This window comes from Blennius ocellaris (assembly GCF_963422515.1).
Source record: "Blennius ocellaris genome assembly, contig: SCAFFOLD_186, whole genome shotgun sequence".
In the NCBI taxonomy this organism is placed as follows: Eukaryota; Metazoa; Chordata; class Actinopteri; order Blenniiformes; family Blenniidae; genus Blennius; species Blennius ocellaris.
This window is the reverse complement of record NW_027662251.1, coordinates 19165-40000: the sequence shown is the minus strand read 5'-3', so window position 1 is coordinate 40000 and position 20836 is coordinate 19165. Positions and strand designations below refer to the sequence as shown.

General features: G+C 38.5%; 1 protein-coding gene across 1 annotated transcript; it reads right to left on the bottom strand.

Moving 5' to 3' along the window:
• Positions 1-3146: 3146 nt before the first annotated feature.
• LOC308147976 (TLC domain-containing protein 1-like) lies at positions 3147-15556 on the bottom strand (the record flags this gene model as incomplete). The annotated part of the gene is made up of 4 exons (XM_080521373.1): positions 3147-4440; positions 10242-10324; positions 12662-12744; positions 15351-15556. The coding sequence occupies 4 exons, from the start codon at positions 15554-15556 to the stop codon at positions 4039-4041; spliced, it is 774 nt and encodes a 257-aa protein (XP_080377499.1). The 3' UTR covers positions 3147-4038.
• Between the last annotated feature and the right edge of the window lie 5280 nt (positions 15557-20836).

The window sequence follows — 20836 nt, the reverse complement described above, 5'->3', positions numbered from 1 at the left end:
TCTATCTATCTATCTATCTATTTATCTGTCTATTTATCTATCTATCTATCTATCTATTTATCTGTCTATTTATCTATCTATCTATCTATCTATCTATCTATCTATCTATCTATCTATCTATTTATCTGTCTATTTATATATCTATCTATCTATCTATCTGTCTATCTATCTATCCATCCATCCATCTATCTATCTATCTTCTCTGGAGAACTGAATATGATCTAAAACGACATAAAAACAAAACTATTGAGTATCAAAACTGTAGCAAAAGCAAATATTGTCAATTTCCTGGCAATAGATTCAAATTAAGGTAAGAGAAGGAAGGAAGGAAGGAATGAAAGAAAAGAAAAATGTCCAGCAAAAAGAAAAGAAAGAACTAAAGAAAAACTAATAGAAAAACAAAAAAATGCACAAACAAAACAAATTGATTACACATAAACAAACAAACAAACAAAAATCACAAAGTTTGAAAGGATCTGCTCAAAAACCGTCCTTTAGTTTTATTGTGTGTAAAACAAATCAAACAAACGTTTGTTTATTAAATACGTCTGTGAAGCAAAACCCCCGACATGCAGTAACGAGTACTTTTACTCTAATTCACTTCAAACTCTGAGCCTTCAGGCTGCTCTTCTCCGTGTGGCCGGCAGGGGGCGCCACAGGACAGCTGTGCTTCTGTATGAGTCCGTCCAGATGTTACAGTTCCCTGCTTTGCAAGTCAAGTAAAAAAAAAACAAGACACACTCTTATATTTCAAACTCGTTTATTGTCAGTGTCACTCGACATTCCAAAGTACAAAAACCTGCAGTACATTTTCTTTCTCATCACGTCGAGCTCTTTTCATGGTCCGTCCTCATTTTACATTATTTTTTTGCGTGTTTTTCGTACGTTTTTGTGTCACACAACGTAGAAACTAATGAGCCACGGCCGTCAGTCCCTGCAGTTCTTGGCTTCACCACCAGGTGGAGCCTGAATACGAGACAGAAACAACAGTGACTCTGTTGCAATATGAAGCGAATGAACGTAAAAACATTTAGAACATGGAAGGAAAACAAAACGACAAAATGAAAGTCGTTCAAATGAAAAGGTAGAGTTCACTTCTATTGAATCGGGTCACATGATAAACCTGCCAAAGGCGACTTATATTGTGGTAGCGATACGATTTGCAGTAAATGTAAACCCTGCAAGTTGAGCTTTTTTTTTTCTTTTTTTTGTTTTTTCTCACAGTGAAAAAGAGTGGATAAGGGTCATTTCCAAAGTCTTCATTCGTTGCACCAATATGAAATTTGGTAAATGTATTTGATATTACATGAAAACAACAACTCACTTAGATTAACCTAAACCAGAGTTTGTCATTAAAAAAAACCAGTAAAAATGTTTTTGTTTATTTACTCGGCATTATTCCATCAATCAGAATTTTTTTCTACAACAAACAAAACTTAAAATCATCAATGAGATTGTTGTAATCATGATTTCTCTGCAAAAAAAAGTCTGTCAAACTGGACCCAACATTTTATGTAATCCCTGCAGTAAACAGCTGACACACCACTCAATCAGATGTTTCATTCAGAAGACGGTTCCATGTGAAACAAAGCCGAATGTAGAGTAAACACTGGCTGAAATCACTGACAGGACTCTGTAGTTTGTTAATGCTCCTTCATATTTACATGCGATTAAGTTGAGTTGAGCTTTTTAATTTAGCTTCGTTTCATTTATTTTGTTTTCAGTCTCGCTTCTGTTCTGTTTTTTTTTTTTGTGTGTGTTTTTTTTTTTGCTGGTTCCAGTTTAGTAAGAAGTATTTCTTTACAGTTTCAACTCTTCCTGGTCTCGTCGGTCCAGAAACCTGGTTTTCAAAGTTTATTCTTTTCCCTCCATTAGAATATCAGATCAAAGGAGCTGCATTGAGAATCTGCTGTGTCTGTGTGAGCTGGACTGGCTCCGCCCAGCTATGGGAAGAGGAGGAAGTACTTCCTGTGCCAGAGCAGAGCTGCCTCATTGTGGGAGGAGTCAAAAAAGGGGGAGGATCCTACCTTGATTGTGATTGGCTGAACCCCCCAATGACATCATATAGGCTTTGATTTCTGATTGGCTGCTTGGAGCAACACACTTTGTAAAAGAGAGAGAGAGAGAGCGAGAGAGGACGTCGTTCCTGGTCTGGAGACGATTCTTACTGCTGGAGAACTTTTAGAAACTCAGTTTTACGTAACATGAGCCCTTTAAACTAATTCTGACACACACTTTAAGAAATAACCTTTTTTTTTTTTTAGCTTTTTTTCTCTTAGTTTTTTCCCCTTTTTGTTTTTTGATCTATACACTCATAAAAAAAAATTTATAAAAAAAAAGATCATTGAGAAGAATAATGAGACTAATTGCTCATTTAAAATTGTGTCGTATTGAATTTATATGGTATGAATGCACATCGCATGTAAAGTATTTAGTGGTGTACGACGTGTGGTTCAGAGGCGTCTGTGTGTCCGTAAGTCAAGTCAACTATATTTATATAGCGCCAAATACGACCAAGTCATTTCTCGGCGCTTTAAAGTCCCAGTGAAATGTAAAACACTTCTTTGCAAAACACGATGGGGAAAGTTGTGGTTCTACTTGTAAGGTTCCTCCGACTCTGCCCCTCCACTGTTGTCGCATAACAAAGTTATTTGAATTTTGAATCTCCAGCTGACGAAGTCGGGGGAATCCTTCTTCGTGGGCCATTGTGGGCGGAGCCTATCTGTGACATCACAAGTTGTGCAGATCTGGATCTGTTGTGTTTATATCGGCTTGTTTCCTCTTAAATATCCAAGTTTTTACAGTGTTTTGAAGTTCTAGTCTGCATTTTATGAGCCTTGATGAAAGATTGAGGCTGGAAGAGACCAGAGAGGAGAAAAGGAGCACGGGCGGTGGGAGGCGCTAGCCGCTAGCTCGCGTGGCTAGCGGCTAGTAAACGATCCAGTAACACCTGGACTCATCTCCGGTGATTCCACAGTCTTCTAGCTCTTGGACGTGTTGGATCCAGGAAGCCGGTCGTCCTGCCAAAAGTCAGAACTCAAAGCCTCAAAGGTGAAAAGTGGCGGCTGCTGAGGCGAGGAGACGAGGACGAATGGAGGACGAAGCGTCTTCTGCTTCCTCAAACATGTTCCAGACGGGGTCACCGATGGCAGAACCACCTTCTGTGTCTTCTTCATCAATCACTGGGTTTGAAATGACCACGATGATGAAATCTGGTTCAATTCAGCCTCTTCGTGGTCAAAACTCTGATCCTCCATAATGTAAACACAACTTGGGCGTGTGCACAACTCGTGATGTCACTCTGTTATTGTCAGAAGCTCCGCCCAGCAGAGGAAATAGCGCCGTTTATCAGCTATTTTCTCTCAGATTGCCGTGTTTGAACATTTTACCCTTCAGCCAGTTAGCAGGAAAATGTCCCTAGAAGCGACAGCCAGGGTGTTTTGGAGGTGGAACCTTCATTTCACTAGGACTTTAACCCTTTCAGAGCACATCATGTCTGGTTGGAGAACAAAGTTTTTAAAACGTGGCTCGACATCACTGTTCACATTTTGCGAATCGTTTGTTTCCTCGTCTGGATTTGTGATTGTCCTCCTGCCGTTTCCCGGGTTATTCTGTCGCTCGTCTTCTTGTTTCTGGTTTTACTACGAGTTCATACCATCCAAACAATCTTTCTTTTAACCTGTTGAGAACGTTTTCCATTCATTTGGTCATTTTGTCATCAAATCCAATGAATTCCTCACCAGTCAAGGTCACTTGAATTTTTCATCCCTGTCAAAAGGCTTTTAATCACACTTCCTGTATGTGGAGGTGATTTCCTGCAGGAACACCGAATCTACATCTAATCTCTGTCTTCACATGACGACCCCGACGCTCCGTTTCAACATTCTGCTCGACATCACCACGTCTAATCAAACCAACGTTTCTCTCTTTATAAAATGACGATATCCTACATGTTTTGGGGGGAATTTGTCCTTTGGCAGAGAGAAAACCAGCCGTGGCCACCAGGAATGTTGTTAGTGAGGCGGGAAACTCAAGCAGTCAATCGCTGAGGAACCTCTGAACGCCGACCTGCCGCCCGCCCTGCTCCGCCTTGCTCCGTCTCCTGGTGAAGAAGTCGGCGCGCAGCAGGCGGTAGAAGTAAATGAGGATCATGACGTTCATCACCATCATGGAGGCCAGGAAGGGGGCGGCGTGGTCCAGCCAGGAGTAGTTGTGGACGATGTACCAGGTGAGGTAGAAATGGGTGGGCAGGCGGAACGTCACGTAGGTGAAGAGGTTGACCACCTTCACCACGTAGTAGGTGGAGGAGGCCTGGGCCTCCGCCAGCTTCAGCAGCAGGCGGAGGTGGAGGGTGACGCTGTTGACCTCCACCAGCAGCGCCACCACGGCGCCGCCCACGTACACCTGGGCGTAGAGCGAGTACAGGAAGCACCAGATCACCTGCACAGGACAGACGCACCGATCCTCAAACTCTGGAACTGAACAACCAGTCGGACTCAAACCACCACAGGCTACAGAAGTACAAGACATAGATTCTATAGAGAGAAGTACAAGACATAGATTCTATAGAGAGAAGTACAAGGCATAGACTCTATAGAGAGAAGTACAAGACATAGATTCTATAGAGAGAAGTACAAGACATAGATTCTATAGAGAGAAGTACAAGACATAGATTCTATAGAGAGAAGTACAAGGCATAGATTCTATAGAGAGAAGTACAAGACATAGATTCTATAGAGAGAAGTACAAGGCATAGACTCTATAGAGAGAAGTACAAGACATAGATTCTATAGAGAGAAGTACAAGACATAGATTCTATAGAGAGTGTCAGTAGAGTTTTGTGGCGATGATTGATGACATTAAAGTCTCTGAGTCTGTCAGCTCACGATGTCCTCGACACTTCCGCGAAAAAGTCCCAGATATTGGAGAAAACTGTCGCCAACAACCAACAACCACAACATGAGCCGTGTGTTCAGTTTGTTGCACCAGTGGCCCGTGATGGCCGACTCGTCAAGAACTGCCCTGGTGTACGATTCTGACGACAACCTCGTGGCAACTGAAGCGAACTGCCTGGAACGCTGGAACGAGCACTTCAGCCTCCTCCTGCAGGGCGGCGCCGCCTCGGCTGACCCCCGTATCGGCTGACCCCCGTATCGGCTGACCCCCGCATCGGCTGACCCCCGTATCGGCTGACCCCCGTATCGGCTGACCCCCGTATCGGCTGACCCCCGCCTGGTATTGCATTTATCTCAGGTTGTTGAGATAACCTGAGATAATTCTTCACAGTTTGATTTAGGCTGCGTCTCATTTCTCCCCCTCAGCCCTTCATCTTAGCCCTACCCCTCGTTCACGAGGGTCTGAGGGGTGTCCCACTTCACTACTGTATAGAGATGAAGGGCTGTTCACCCTCTAAACGGAGCATTTCCAGATGCACACTTTAAACAGAGGGGTAGGAGGACATGGCGCCGAAGGACTCACATTTCACATCTATACACTTCTAAAGTTCCATAAACCTGTTGTTTTATACTAGTAAGATTCACATCTATACACTTCTAAAGTTGTATAAACCTGTTGTGTTTTATACTAGTAAGATTCACATCTATACACTTCTAAAGTTCTATAAACCTGTTGTGTTTTATACTAGTAAGATTCACATCTATACACTTCTAAAGTTGTATAAACCTGTTGTGTTTTATACTAGTAAGATTCACATCTATACACTTCTAAAGTTCTATAAACCTGTTGTGTTTTATACTAGTAAGATTCACATCTATACACTTCTAAAGTTCTATAAACCTGTTGTTTTATACTAGTAAGATTCACATCTATACACTTCTAAAGTTGTATAAACCTGTTGTGTTTTATACTAGTAAGATTCACATCTATACACTTCTAAAGTTCCATAAACATCTATACACTTCTAAAGTTCCATAAACCTGTTGTTTTATACTAGTAAGATTCACATCTATACACTTCTAAAGTTCTATAAACCTGTTGTGTTTTATACTAGTAAGATTCACATCTATACACTTCTAAAGTTCTATAAACCTGTTGTGTTTTATACTAGTAAGATTCACATCTATACACTTCTAAAGTTCTATAAACCTGTTGTGTTTTATACTAGTAAGATTCACATCTATACACTTCTAAAGTTCTATAAACCTGTTGTGTTTTATACTAGTAAGATTCACATCTATACACTTCTAAAGTTCTATAAACCTGTTGTGTTTTATACTAGTAAGATTCACATCTATACACTTCTAAAGTCCTATAAACCTGTTGTTTTATACTAGTAAGATTCACATCTATACACTTCTAAAGTTCCATAAACCTGTTGTGTTTTACACTAGTAAGATTCACATCTATACACTTCTAAAGTTATATAAACCTGTTGTTTTATACTAGTAAGATTCACATCTATACACTTCTAAAGTTCTATAAACCTGTTGTGTTTTATACTAGTAAGATTCACATCTATACACTTCTAAAGTTCTATAAACCTGTTGTGTTTTATACTAGTAAGATTCACATCTATACACTTCTAAAGTCCTATAAACCTGTTGTTTTATACTAGTAAGATTCACATCTATACACTTCTAAAGTTCCATAAACCTGTTGTGTTTTACACTAGTAAGATTCACATCTATACACTTCTAAAGTTATATAAACCTGTTGTGTTTTACACTAGTAAGATTCACATCTATACACTTCTAAAGTTATATAAACCTGTTGTGTTTTATACTAGTAAGATTCACATCTATACACTTCTAAAGTTATATAAACCTGTTGTTTTATACTAGTAAGATTCACATCTATACACTTCTAAAGTTCTATAAACCTGTTGTGTTTTATACTAGTAAGATTCACATCTATACACTTCTAAAGTTATATAAACCTGTTGTGTTTTATACTAGTAAGATTCACATCTATACACTTCTAAAGTTCTATAAACCTGTTGTGTTTTACACTAGTAAGATTCACATCTATACACTTCTAAAGTTCTATAAACCTGTTGTGTTTTATACTAGTAAGATTCACATCTATACACTTCTAAAGTTCTATAAACCTGTTGTGTTTTATACTAGTAAGATTCACATCTATACACTTCTAAAGTTCTATAAACCTGTTGTGTTTTATACTAGTAAGATTCACATCTATACACTTCTAAAGTTCCATAAACCTGTTGTGTTTTACACTAGTAAGATTCACATCTATACACTTCTAAAGTTCTATAAACCTGTTGTGTTTTATACTAGTAAGATTCACATCTATACACTTCTAAAGTTCTATAAACCTGTTGTGTTTTATACTAGTAAGATTCACATCTATACACTTCTAAAGTTCTATAAACCTGTTGTGTTTTATACTAGTAAGATTCACATCTATACACTTCTAAAGTTCTATAAACCTGTTGTTTTATACTAGTAAGATTCACATCTATACACTTCTAAAGTTATATAAACCTGTTGTGTTTTATACTAGTAAGATTCACATCTATACACTTCTAAAGTTCTATAAACCTGTTGTGTTTTACACTAGTAAGATTCACATCTATACACTTCTAAAGTTCTATAAACCTGTTGTGTTTTATACTAGTAAGATTCACATCTATACACTTCTAAAGTTATATAAACCTGTTGTGTTTTATACTAGTAAGATTCACATCTATACACTTCTAAAGTTCTATAAACCTGTTGTGTTTTACACTAGTAAGATTCACATCTATACACTTCTAAAGTTCTATAAACCTGTTGTGTTTTATACTAGTAAGATTCACATCTATACACTTCTAAAGTTATATAAACCTGTTGTGTTTTATACTAGTAAGATTCACATCTATACACTTCTAAAGTTCTATAAACCTGTTGTGTTTTACACTAGTAAGATTCACATCTATACACTTCTAAAGTTCTATAAACCTGTTGTATTTTACACTAGTAAGATTCACATCTATACACTTCTAAAGTTATATAAACCTGTTGTGTTTTATACTAGTAAGATTCACATCTATACACTTCTAAAGTTCTATAAACCTGTTGTGTTTTACACTAGTAAGATTCACATCTATACACTTCTAAAGTTCTATAAACCTGTTGTGTTTTATACTAGTAAGATTCACATCTATACACTTCTAAAGTTCTATAAACCTGTTGTGTTTTATACTAGTAAGATTCACATCTATACACTTCTAAAGTTCTATAAACCTGTTGTGTTTTATACTAGTAAGATTCACATCTATACACTTCTAAAGTTCTATAAACCTGTTGTGTTTTATACTAGTAAGATTCACATCTATACACTTCTAAAGTTCTATAAACCTGTTGTATTTTACACTAGTAAGATTCACATCTATACACTTCTAAAGTTATATAAACCTGTTGTGTTTTACACTAGTAAGATTCACATCTATACACTTCTAAAGTTCTATAAACCTGTTGTGTTTTATACTAGTAAGATTCACATCTATACACTTCTAAAGTTCTATAAACCTGTTGTTTTATACTAGTAAGATTCACATCTATACACTTCTAAAGTTATATAAACCTGTTGTGTTTTATACTAGTAAGATTCACATCTATACACTTCTAAAGTTCTATAAACCTGTTGTGTTTTACACTAGTAAGATTCACATCTATACACTTCTAAAGTTCTATAAACCTGTTGTGTTTTACACTAGTAAGATTCACATCTATACACTTCTAAAGTTCTATAAACCTGTTGTGTTTTATACTAGTAAGATTCACATCTATACACTTCTAAAGTTATATAAACCTGTTGTGTTTTATACTAGTAAGATTCACATCTATACACTTCTAAAGTTCTATAAACCTGTTGTGTTTTACACTAGTAAGATTCACATCTATACACTTCTAAAGTTCTATAAACCTGTTGTGTTTTACACTAGTAAGATTCACATCTATACACTTCTAAAGTTATATAAACCTGTTGTGTTTTATACTAGTAAGATTCACATCTATACACTTCTAAAGTTCTATAAACCTGTTGTGTTTTACACTAGTAAGATTCACATCTATACACTTCTAAAGTTCTATAAACCTGTTGTGTTTTATACTAGTAAGATTCACATCTATACACTTCTAAAGTTCTATAAACCTGTTGTGTTTTATACTAGTAAGATTCACATCTATACACTTCTAAAGTTCTATAAACCTGTTGTGTTTTATACTAGTAAGATTCACATCTATACACTTCTAAAGTTCTATAAACCTGTTGTTTTATACTAGTAAGATTCACATCTATACACTTCTAAAGTTATATAAACCTGTTGTGTTTTATACTAGTAAGATTCACATCTATACACTTCTAAAGTTCTATAAACCTGTTGTGTTTTACACTAGTAAGATTCACATCTATACACTTCTAAAGTTCTATAAACCTGTTGTGTTTTACACTAGTAAGATTCACATCTATACACTTCTAAAGTTCCATAAACCTGTTGTGTTTTATACTAGTAAGATTCACATCTATACACTTCTAAAGTTGGAGTTGTTTCCTTGCGAGCAGCAGCTGCTTAAGATCAGGGAACTAATTAGTTTCAGTTGTTTCCTTACTAGCAGCAGCTGCTTAAGATCAGGGAACTAATTAGTTTCAGTTGTTTCCTTACTAGCAGCAGCTGCTTAAGATCAGGGAACTAATTAGTTTCAGTTGTTTCCTTACTAGCAGCAGCTGCTTAAGATCAGGGAACTAATTAGTTGGAGTTGTTTCCTTGCGAGCAGCAGCTGCTTAAGATCAGGGAACTAATTAGTTTCAGTTGTTTCCTTGCGAGCAGCTGCTGCTTAAGATCAGGGAACTAATTAGTTGGAGTTGAATGGTGTTGGGGAACACAGAGTTTTACCGAGAGCCGGAGGAACAAAGAAACCTGGTAATTTCTGTTTGGTTATTTTCCTTTATCCTTTTTTGTTACAATAAACGGGAACCTCACCCAAAGAGACAACCTGTAAAACTTTTTTATTTTTCTCTGCAGTCGAGTCAAGCGCCTTCCCAACCAACATTTCACGTGATGAGTACGTTTTTGTTTTTGGATAGTCACAACACCTTTGAATCGACACCGGTTCCACTGAAGCTACAAACGCTGCGTCACGTCCTCGGGCCTCGCGTTTGGAAAATGAACAACTGAAAGCTTGGACACGCGACTCTCGGTCAACATTTTGGCGTTGCATTAGATCGCCACGCCAAGAACAAGCCTGCGGTTCTTGGGGCCGAGGTGAAAGACGTCTTACCAGCGCGTGGTGGAGGAGGAACTCCCAGGAGCCTCCAGCGTGTCCCGACAGGACAATGTCACAGACGTCCTGTACGAAGTAGCCTGGGAGGACAAAGACACGCTGGACATCACGTGTTGTTCACACACACACATCAACTATGCAACAGTGTACGTGCTGTTAGAAGGGAATGTTGACCACGCAACAAATCACCTCGCTGATAAAATGGGAAATAAAATGTCAATCTGATCAGTTTTACACAATCAAGGTGAATTATTTATTTTAAGGCGAGGAAATTGTATTTCAATAGCAGCATTCAGACACACTGGCCTTTACAAGGAAATACATTGAAGCAAGGCAAATATTATTATTAATCTTTAGCTATTAAGTTCATTAAAAAGATTAAATCAAAGTGATTAAAGAGGAGGAAATAAAGGAAGAGCTTTGTGAAGTTAAAGGGAATTTAATGAGTAAAATCTTGTGTTTAAAGTGTTTAAAGTCCAGATTTAAAAGAAGTGAGTGTCAACAGGCTGCAGGTGTTTGATTTAACATCCTGAGTGACCTGGAGTCACGATGACCTCTGACCTTTAACCTTTATTCTTTTGTGGGCCACAAACGATGAGCTCAGTTGTAAAAAGTTGTGACTCATTCATTTCATTCGTGCGTTTCCTCGGCCGGTAAAAGAGGGCGTGGCCATTGACTGACACTGATATACAGAGCCGTGTGTCGTCTAGAATTTCGATCAGAGACGTTGTGAAGTTCCTGATCTGAGCCAGTGGGAGCATGAAGATGTCAAATAAGAGGGTCCAAGGATGGGGCCTTGAGGAACCCCACAGGTCATTCCCTCACATTCTAGTACAGGCTGTTTGTGGGAAACGTCGCCATCAGTGTGAAACAACTTAATTGTTTGAATTAGTTTAAGACATTCCGGCTGTGTCGCAGTTTTTTTTATATTTTCAAAATCTTTTAAAGGGGTCATATTACGCAAAATTGACTTTCTGAAGGTTTTCCAACAGTAAAATGCATCGCATTACGTGGGAAGTACTTTCTCCTCTTCCCCTTGATGTGTGTGGGCGGAGCCAGTCCAGCTCACACGGAGGTCGTCAAGGTGTGTTTGCAGTCGTCAGGGCAGATCTCTACAGACTCATGTCGTCATAGCAACACAAAGATGCACAGCAGAGCTCAAACTAAACAGCAAATCCTGGAAGGATTAGCTTTTGTGTCGTCATGGCCACTGAGAGGAGCCGCCGCCCACTCGCTCCCAGGGCGGGGGGGGGCGGGGGGGGTCTGGTGGTTCCTCCAGTCTCCAGGGCCAAACCAGTCGGGGAGGTTTAGGTTTAACTTGCATATGAATGGAAACGTGGTCATGAATCACCACCAAGCCTGCATTTCTCTCTGACGTGTCAAAGCACACCTGCAAAGACTCATTGAAAACGTATTGACTCGTCCACTTTGGAATGACCTGCCACAGCTTATCCAAACACTGACTTCTTTTAAATCTCCTCTAAAAAACAGTTTCTATTGACTTTTAATTGAAGCTTCCCTTTTGTTTTTACTGATTTTTTATTCCATTGATCTATTTTTAAGAAAACAATGCCCCTTTTATTTTATACGCTCTCTTTCTAGCCACTGAGGCTTTTAGGTATTTTACCACCAGTAATAATTTCCATCCATTTGTGCAAAAACTGTTATGAAAAGTGCTCTAGAAATAAAGTTATTATTATTATTATTATTATTATTATTACTATTATTATCATTATTATTACTATTATTATTATTATTAGTACTATTATTATTATTATTATTACTATTATTATTACTATTATTATCATTATTATTACTATTATTATTATTAGTAGTACTATTATCATTATTATTACTATTATTACTATTATTATCATTTATATTATTATTATTATTATTATCATCATCATCATCATCATCATCATCATCATCATCATCATCGTTGTTGTTATTCTGAAACACAAACAAAGTGATGCAGTGTTGGTTGGTGCTGGCGGTAATTATTATTATTATAATTATTATTATTATTATTATTATTAATAAAGTGAAGCAGTGTGTTGGTGCTGGTGGTTATTATTATTATTATTATTATTAAAGTGAAGCAGTGTGTTGGTGCTGGCGGTTATTATTATTATTATTATTATTATTAAAGTGAAGCAGTGTGTTGGTGCTGGCGGTTATTATTATTATTATTATTATTATTAAAGTGAAGCAGTGTGTTGGTGCTGGCGGTTATTATTATTATTATTATTATTATTATTATTATTATTATTAATCAAGTGAAGCAGTGTGTTGGTGCTGGCGGTTATTATTATTATTATTATTATTATTATTATTACAGTGAAGCAGTGTGCGGTTATTATTATTCTTATTATTCTCATAGTGTGTTGGTGGGTGCTGGCGGTGCGTTCACTGACCGGAGGAGATGCAGACCAGCAGGTAGGCGGCGGGGGTGTGATAGGAGTGGAGGCTGGTGAGGAGCTGAGGCCACACCAACACACTGCAGAGGGAAACATGCTGTCACTCACACATTCTTGTTCTATTGAACCACACATGTTCAAGTCCATTTGTACTGGAGAAGGAAAAGAAGAAGTTTCTCCTGATGTCCTGCTTTGCGCTGGAAGCGCTCAGCGACACGCCTCAGAAAACAAAGTGCGTCGCCTCCTTCTATAAACAAACCCAAGAATGTATAGAAACGGTCTGAGGCTCCGATGTGACGTATGGAGGTTAGGGTTAGTCTCAGACTCTCCACACTTCTGTAACACAACTTGTTTCAAGACGTGGATGTTTAGTTCGTTTTTTGATCATTTGATCCTAAAAGATCTTGTTTATTATTTTTTTAATTTGTTTATTTGAGCAGTACACATTCTGCTCAAAATGAGTGGGCTGAAGCAAGAAGCCCCACATTCAGTGCAATAAAAAGTACATTTTACTGGTATAGAAAGAACAAAACATCAACAAAACACCAACAACAGTGAACTTGTTACATTACAAATGACTTTATCAACACGGACCAAACTTACAACACACACACACGCACGCACGCACACACGCACGCACGCACGCACACACACACACACACGTAAGTTCATCCAACATCTTCAATGCATTTCTTCTTCTCTGTATGTTTCAAACGTCTTTTGTTTGTATTTATATTTGAACAGGTTGATGTTTGGACGTCGTTTCAACTCCGTCTCCAGTTTGTTCCACGATCGTTCACCTTTAACTGTCGGGATGAAGCTTTTCAGGGTTCTACTATGTTTCTGGGTCCTAAAGTTTCATTCCTCACGTATTTCATGACGACCAGTACGATCTGGAACCTTCTTATGTATTTGTCTTGGTAACAATCTGTAACTTGCTTTATAGAACATCTGTACTGCTTGGAAGTCAATGATGTCACAAAGCTTCATGAGCTTTGATTTAAAAAAAGAGTTTGTGTGGTCCAGAAACCCAACTTTATGAATTAATCGAATAGCTCTTTTTTGTAACATTACTATTGGTTTTACTGTGTTTTTATAAGTACTACCCCAAACCACAGTACAATGATATAAATAGGGCAAAATCAGAGAGCAGTATAAGGCGTGTAGAGCTTTGATATTTAAAATGTGCTTTGCTTTTGCTATTATTGCAATGTTTCTTGAAATTTCCGTAGATATATATTTAATGTGAGATTTCCCAGTAATTCTATCATCAATAATAACTCCAAGGAATTTGATTCCATGCGCCCGCTCTATAACACCCTCGATCTGAATCGCTTCCCGCGAATTGGAATTACAGTTTGCTTTTACTCAGATTTAAAGTTAATTGGTCTTGTTTGAACCGCTTGTTGACACTCTTTGAGTTCGAAGTGAACAATTTGACACGGTCGTTTTAAATCGTCTCCTGACGCAAAAATATTTGTATCGTCTGCAAACAAGATGAATCTAAGAATTTTTAGAAGTTTTTACAAATGTCGTTATATGTGCACGTTTAACAATTGTGGGCCCAGAATAGAACCTTGAGGTGATTCACACACACTCTGTAGCCAACTCGACTGATAATCACCGATTTTCACACGTTGTTTTCTATGTTTTAAGGAACCGGCGACCCACTGTAGAGCGAGATCAGTTCAAACGAAGCAGAGGTCTCAGGGTGGAGTGACGACGTCCTGTGATTCCTGGTTTCCTCTTTAGACGTCGACAATAAACGAACCATGAACTTGTCCAGTCAAATAACTGGGCCGTCTGCTGGAGAGCTGAGATCGACTGAGAGGAAAACCCCCCAGGGGGCCCTCTTCGCCCAGCAGGTTCTTCCAGTCGTCAACATGTGGAGCGTCGCCTCGCCGCCGGACGCCAGGAAAGAGAACGGCGTTTCTCTACAAGCTGACATTTTCCACCCCACTTAAAAAAATGCCATTCAACCCCCCCCCCCCCCCCCCTCCCCCCCCGTCTCCCTGTCTGAGCCTGCCCTTCTTCTGCTGACGGCCACACACTGTCACTGCCCCCTCCCCCCCCCCCCTCCCCTATATAACACTGTGAATGGACAATGGTGTCCCAGTGTTGTCAGACACACGTGAGGTCAGCGGAGGCGGAGCCTCACCGGCCAGCATGAAAAGAAAAAATAAATAAAAATGTACATAAAATAAATATTAATATTTTCCACCGATTTGTGTTAAAGAAGCATTTTCAGTGTGACGCGACTGTTATGAACTTAGAATGTGACCATGTGAGTATAAGTGGATGAAATCCTAGGTGGGGGGGCGGGGCCTAATGTCATGTGATCAATACAACCTGGTCACATGACCTTTCTGCTCCTCAGCATATCAACAACATGAACTTTACTCTGATATCGTCCTCCAGCAGGACTTTAATGTGTCTGTTGATCGCCACAATAAAGGGAGGCAGGCAGTACCCTGCCTCACCTCAAGGGGGCGCACCCTTTTTTCTTTTCTTTTTTTTAAAGATAGGAGTAAGAAGAGAAAAAAATCAAGTATGTTCTAACTAAACTTTTGGCCTAAAATGAGCTTTTCTTATCATTTGACACACAAACGTTATCAAAACTGATCAAAGCTTCACCAGTCGATGCTGTTGGACACAAGGGGGGGGGGGGGAGGGGGGGGGGACTCACCAGGTCACGGCCCAGGTCCCAGTCAGCACCGAGTGCACCAGGGACAGGCTGAGGTTCCTCCACCTCCAGTGGCGGAACGCGTCCTGCCGCACCACCTTGGGCACGGGCAGCTCCTGCTGCGCCCGGGAGAGCAGCCTGAAGAGCAGGGCGCACAGCAGCAGCGAGGGGCCCGGGTGGCCCTTCAGGGTGTCAGCCAGGGCCTCCATCATCACCTCCTCCCTCCTCCACCCTCTGGGATCCTCCAGCAAAGAAGAAGAGTGGTTTTCTTTCAGGGTCCCTCCGGAGCTGGAGCCTCACGTCCCGCTTTGTTGTTATTTTGATTTATTTGTTTCCACGCGTCCAGTAGAGGAGGACTGGAAGGGGGGGGGAGGGGGGGGGTCCCGTCAGAGCGCAGTCCTGAGGCGGTTTGCGCTCCTCAGCCCGTCCGTCTGCGCGGACTGGAGGCGGAGTGGCGGCTGCACGGGGGGGGGGGGGGGCGTGCCCTCCAACCACGGCAACAAGGCAGTGACGCTCCGTCGGGAGGGAGAGACAGAGAGAGAGAGAGAGAGAGAGAGGGGGGGGGGATATAGTCGTTGTTGTGTTTTTTCACTTGTGTTATTTTTTTAATTTATTGTGTTTTTTCATTTGTTGTTGTGTTTTTTCATTTGTGTTATTTTTTTAATTTATTGTGTTTTTTCATTTGTTGTTGTGTTTTTTCATTTGTGTTATTTTTTTAATTTATTGTGTTTTTTCATTTGTTGTTGTGTTTTTTCACTTGTGTTATTTTTTTAATTTATTGTGTTTTTTCATTTTTTGTTGTGTTTTTTTCATTTGTGTTATTTTTTTAATTTATTGTGTTTTTTCATTTGTTGTTGTGTTTTTTCATTTGTGTTATTTTTTTAATTTATTGTGTTTTTTCATTTGTTGTTGTGTTTTTTTCATTTGTGTTATTTTTTTATTTATTGTGTTTTTTCATTTGTTGTGTTTTTTTCATTGTGTTATTTTTTTAATTTATTGTGTTTTTTCATTTGTTGTTGTGTTTTTTCATTTGTGTTATTTTTTTAATTTATTGTTTTTTTTCATTTGTTGTTGTGTTTTTTCATTTGTGTTATTTTTTTTATTTATTGTGTTTTTTCATTTGTTGTGTTTTTTCATTTGTGTTTTTTTTTTTCACTTGTGTTATTTTTTTTAATTTATTGTGTTTTTTCATTTGTTGTGTTTTTTCATTTGTGTTTTTTTTCACTTGTGTTATTTTTTTTTAATTTATTGTGTTTTTTCATTTGTTGTGTTTTTTCATTTGTGTTTTTTTCATTTGTGTTTTACAAAACGAATATAAAGACATTATTAATATGTTCCAGTGATGTGTTGATACGAGTATGAGGGTCACTGAAGAAACAGGCTAAAAAAATTAATAAATCTTCATGTGCCTCAGAACAAAGTAGAAAATCAAAGACGAGATTTTTTATTTTAATTTTTTCACGGAGTGACGTCAGTCCATCCCTCATCATTTACCTGTGGATGTGAAATCACACGAAATCACTTAATTCTGACTACATAGCGTCTCCTCCTGCTTATGGACGTGTGATTTTACACAAGATTTCTTTGATTGATTATAAAACATCTAAAAAGCACGAAGACTCTGCATTATGTAACGTGATTGTAGGAGCCATTCTTTTTTGTTGTGCATGTGTTTTACCTTTAACAACAAGGGGTAGTGTTGTTCCAGTTGTTTCCTTGCTAGCAGCAGCTGCTTAAGATCAGGGAACTAATTAGTTTCAGTTGTTTCCTTACTAGCAGCAGCTGCTTAAGATCAGGGAACTAATTAGTTTCAGTTGTTTCCTTGTTAGCAGCAGCTGCTTAAGATCAGGGAACTAATTAGTTTCAGTTGTTTCCTTGGTAGCAGAAGCTGCTTAAGATCAGGGAACTAATTAGTTGGAGTTGTTTCCTTGGTAGCAGCAGCTGCTTAAGATCAGGGAACAAATTAGGTTCAGTTGTTTCCTTACTAGCAGCAGCTGCTTAAGATCAGGGAACTAATTAGTTGGAGTTGTTTCCTTGCGAGCAGCAGCTGCTTAAGATCAGGGAACTAATTAGTTTCAGTTGTTTCCTTGCGAGCAGCAGCTGCTTAAGATCAGGGAACTAATTAGTTTCAGTTGTTTCCTTACTAGCAGCAGCTGCTTAAGATCAGGGAACTAATTAGTTGGAGTTGTTTCCTTGCGAGCAGCAGCTGCTTAAGATCAGGGAACTAATTAGTTGGAGTTGTTTCCTTGCGAGCAGCAGCTGCTTAAGATCAGGGAACTAATTAGTTGGAGTTGTTTCCTTGCGAGCAGCAGCTGCTTAAGATCAGGGAACTAATTAGTTGGAGTTGTTTCCTTGCGAGCAGCAGCTGCTTAAGATCAGGGAACTAATTAGTTGGAGTTGTTTCCTTGCGAGCAGCAGCTGCTTAAGATCAGGGAACTAATTAGTTTCAGTTGTTTCCTTGGTAGCAGCAGCTGCTTAAGATCAGGGAACTAATTAGTTGGAGTTGTTTCCTTGCGAGCAGCAGCTGCTTAAGATCAGGGAACTAATTAGTTGGAGTTGTTTCCTTGCGAGCAGCAGCTGCTTAAGATCAGGGAACTAATTAGTTTCAGTTGTTTCCTTGGTAGCAGCAGCTGCTTAAGATCAGGGAACTAATTAGTTGGAGTTGTTTCCTTGCGAGCAGCAGCTGCTTAAGATCAGGGAACTAATTAGTTTCAGTTGTTTCCTTACTAGCAGCAGCTGCTTAAGATCAGGGAACTAATTAGTTTCAGTTGTTTCCTTACTAGCAGCAGCTGCTTAAGATCAGGGAACTAATTAGTTGGAGTTGTTTCCTTGCGAGCAGCAGCTGCTTAAGATCAGGGAACTAATTAGTTTCAGTTGTTTCCTTGGTAGCAGCAGCTGCTTAAGATCAGGGAACTAATTAGTTGGAGTTGTTTCCTTGCGAGCAGCAGCTGCTTAAGATCAGGGAACTAATTAGTTTCAGTTGTTTCCTTAGTAGCAGCAGCTGCTTAAGATCAGGGAACTAATTAGTTTCAGTTGTTTCCTTACTAGCAGCAGCTGCTTAAGATCAGGGAACTAATTAGTTTCAGTTGTTTCCTTACTAGCAGCAGCTGCTTAAGATCAGGGAACTAATTAGTTGGAGTTGTTTCCTTGCGAGCAGCAGCTGCTTAAGATCAGGGAACTAATTAGTTTCAGTTGTTTCCTTGGTAGCAGCAGCTGCTTAAGATCAGGGAACTAATTAGTTGGAGTTGAATGGTGTTGGGGAACACAGAGTTTTACCGAGAGCCGGAGGAACAAAGAAACCTGGTAATTTCTGTTTGGTTATTTTCTTTTATCCTTTTTTGTTACAATAAACGGGAACCTCACCCAAAGAGACAACCTGTAAAACTTCTTTATTTTTCTCTGCAGTCGAGTCAAGCGCCTTCCCAACCAACATTTCACGTGACGAGTACGTTTTTGTTTTTGGATAGTCACTACAGTTATTAATAAACTCCTGTTGTTGGGAAAATGAATGGAGAAATAAGAAGCTCTCCTTCGACTGTTTAAAAATGAGTGCATACGCTATTTAAATGCTGTTTCCAAAATAATATACAAAGATATGTCTCTTTCGCCTTTGAATTAATTTCAGTGTAAAAGCCCAGATTAATGTGTGTGTTGTCTTTGTGTTTGATGTGTGCTGAGCCCCCACTACAGTTTGTAAATGTTCAATTAAATAATAATTAAAATATAAACTCCCCCAGCTTCCATTGATCCACGTTGAAACAAACATCCCGTCCTGAATCTGACCAAAGCAAAAATCCCTTTGATCTCCTTTTCAAAGTCCTGAAAGGGTTTGGATTGATGGACTTTGAATATAAAGTTTGATAAATAACAGAAATGTTCACTCTCTAGCTCTATTCTTTAATTAGTTTACAGTTAATAGGAATTGCTTGGACCCTCATCCTTCTGCAACAGTTTTAGCTGTTTGGTCCTAATTTATTTTTTTATTAATTTTTTTATACAAACGACTCCTGCCTCTGTTTTATTTGTGTTTTACACTGACTGAGTAAAAGACCAGAAACCACAGTGACTCAAAACACATTGCTTATATATTTATATATTTATGTTTACAAATGTTCTCCGACTAAAGTAATGTTCCACTACTTCCAGGTTCCACCTCCGTGGGGTTCCACCTCCGTGGGGTTTGACCTGGTGCAGATTAAGGAGTCATTTCATTTTTTTCTTTATCTCTTCTCACATTTCTTCAAGAAGCAAGTTAAAAAATCTCAGATTCAGGTTTCCATCATACTTTTAACTTTATTAACACCCAAAACAGCAACGTGCCGAATACTGATTTGATTATATTTTATAAACCAATTAAACATTCTGATGATATTTCCATGTTTATAGAATTATTTACTTCAAAGCAAATTTCCCCGCTGCTTTAAACAGCAACCCCCCCCCCCCCAAAAAAAAACAAAAAAACAAAACTGGAGCTGCATTAAAGATGCGTTATGAAGAAATAAATCAAAGTCTGTTTTTGGCCATTGGGTGGCAGTAATGAGTCGCGTACATGTCTTTTTAGTGTTTAACCATTCAGAACCATCAACTCTGCAGCCTCCATGTGTTTACTAGTAAAACTACCATTTCCTTTCCCAGTTTACTGATAAAAGTTTTTAACAGTATTTGTTTTGGGTTTTTAAATCACACACACTTTATATTTTAATATGAGTTATGGATATTTTACTATTAACAACCCATCTTTTACTTTCATTAGTTGAAGTCTTTGCTCTGTTTTTGATTGTCTAGTAAGGTAAACATGGTGTTTTTCAATTTGTTGTTGTTTAGTGATTTGTTGTTGTGGTTTTCACTTCAGGGCCACCGTAGGTTTGGAATCGAGGCGACTGTGCAGGAAAAGCCATGACAGTTGATGCCATTTAGATTTCAGAGCTTCGTGTTGTTGTTTTTTTCAGCTCAATATTCTGATGCAGGAAGAATCTGTCCCCACAAACACGCCAACCCAGAATGTCTGAGTCCGTCCAGACCAGCTGAGGTCCAGGTCGACCAACGTCAATTCCTGAAACCACCACCAGGGGGTAGTATTGTGCACTTCTTCTTTGTTTTCCCACTTCATCTGGACAGGAGTTCATCCAAACACACACACAGGATATTTCTGCATGTTATTGACTGTAAAAGAAAATTAATATCTTGTTTTTTGTTGTTTTTTTTCTACACAAATATGTTGAATGGAGGGTATTTTGCTCTGCGATGGGAGCTCAAATCAAGAGGAACGTCCTTAAATGAGATGAGTGAAGTAGTAGGAACAATACTTTCTATATATTTATAATTTAATTTGCTTTATACCTTCCTGTATGCATTACAAACTTTACAGGTTCTTGCTGTGTTTAGAAGATTTCCCCCTACAAACACTGTCATCTTGTCATTTTTGATTTCAGAACCAATGACTTCCTCACCACACAAGGTCATTTTTTATTTATTTTTTTGCTGTCAAG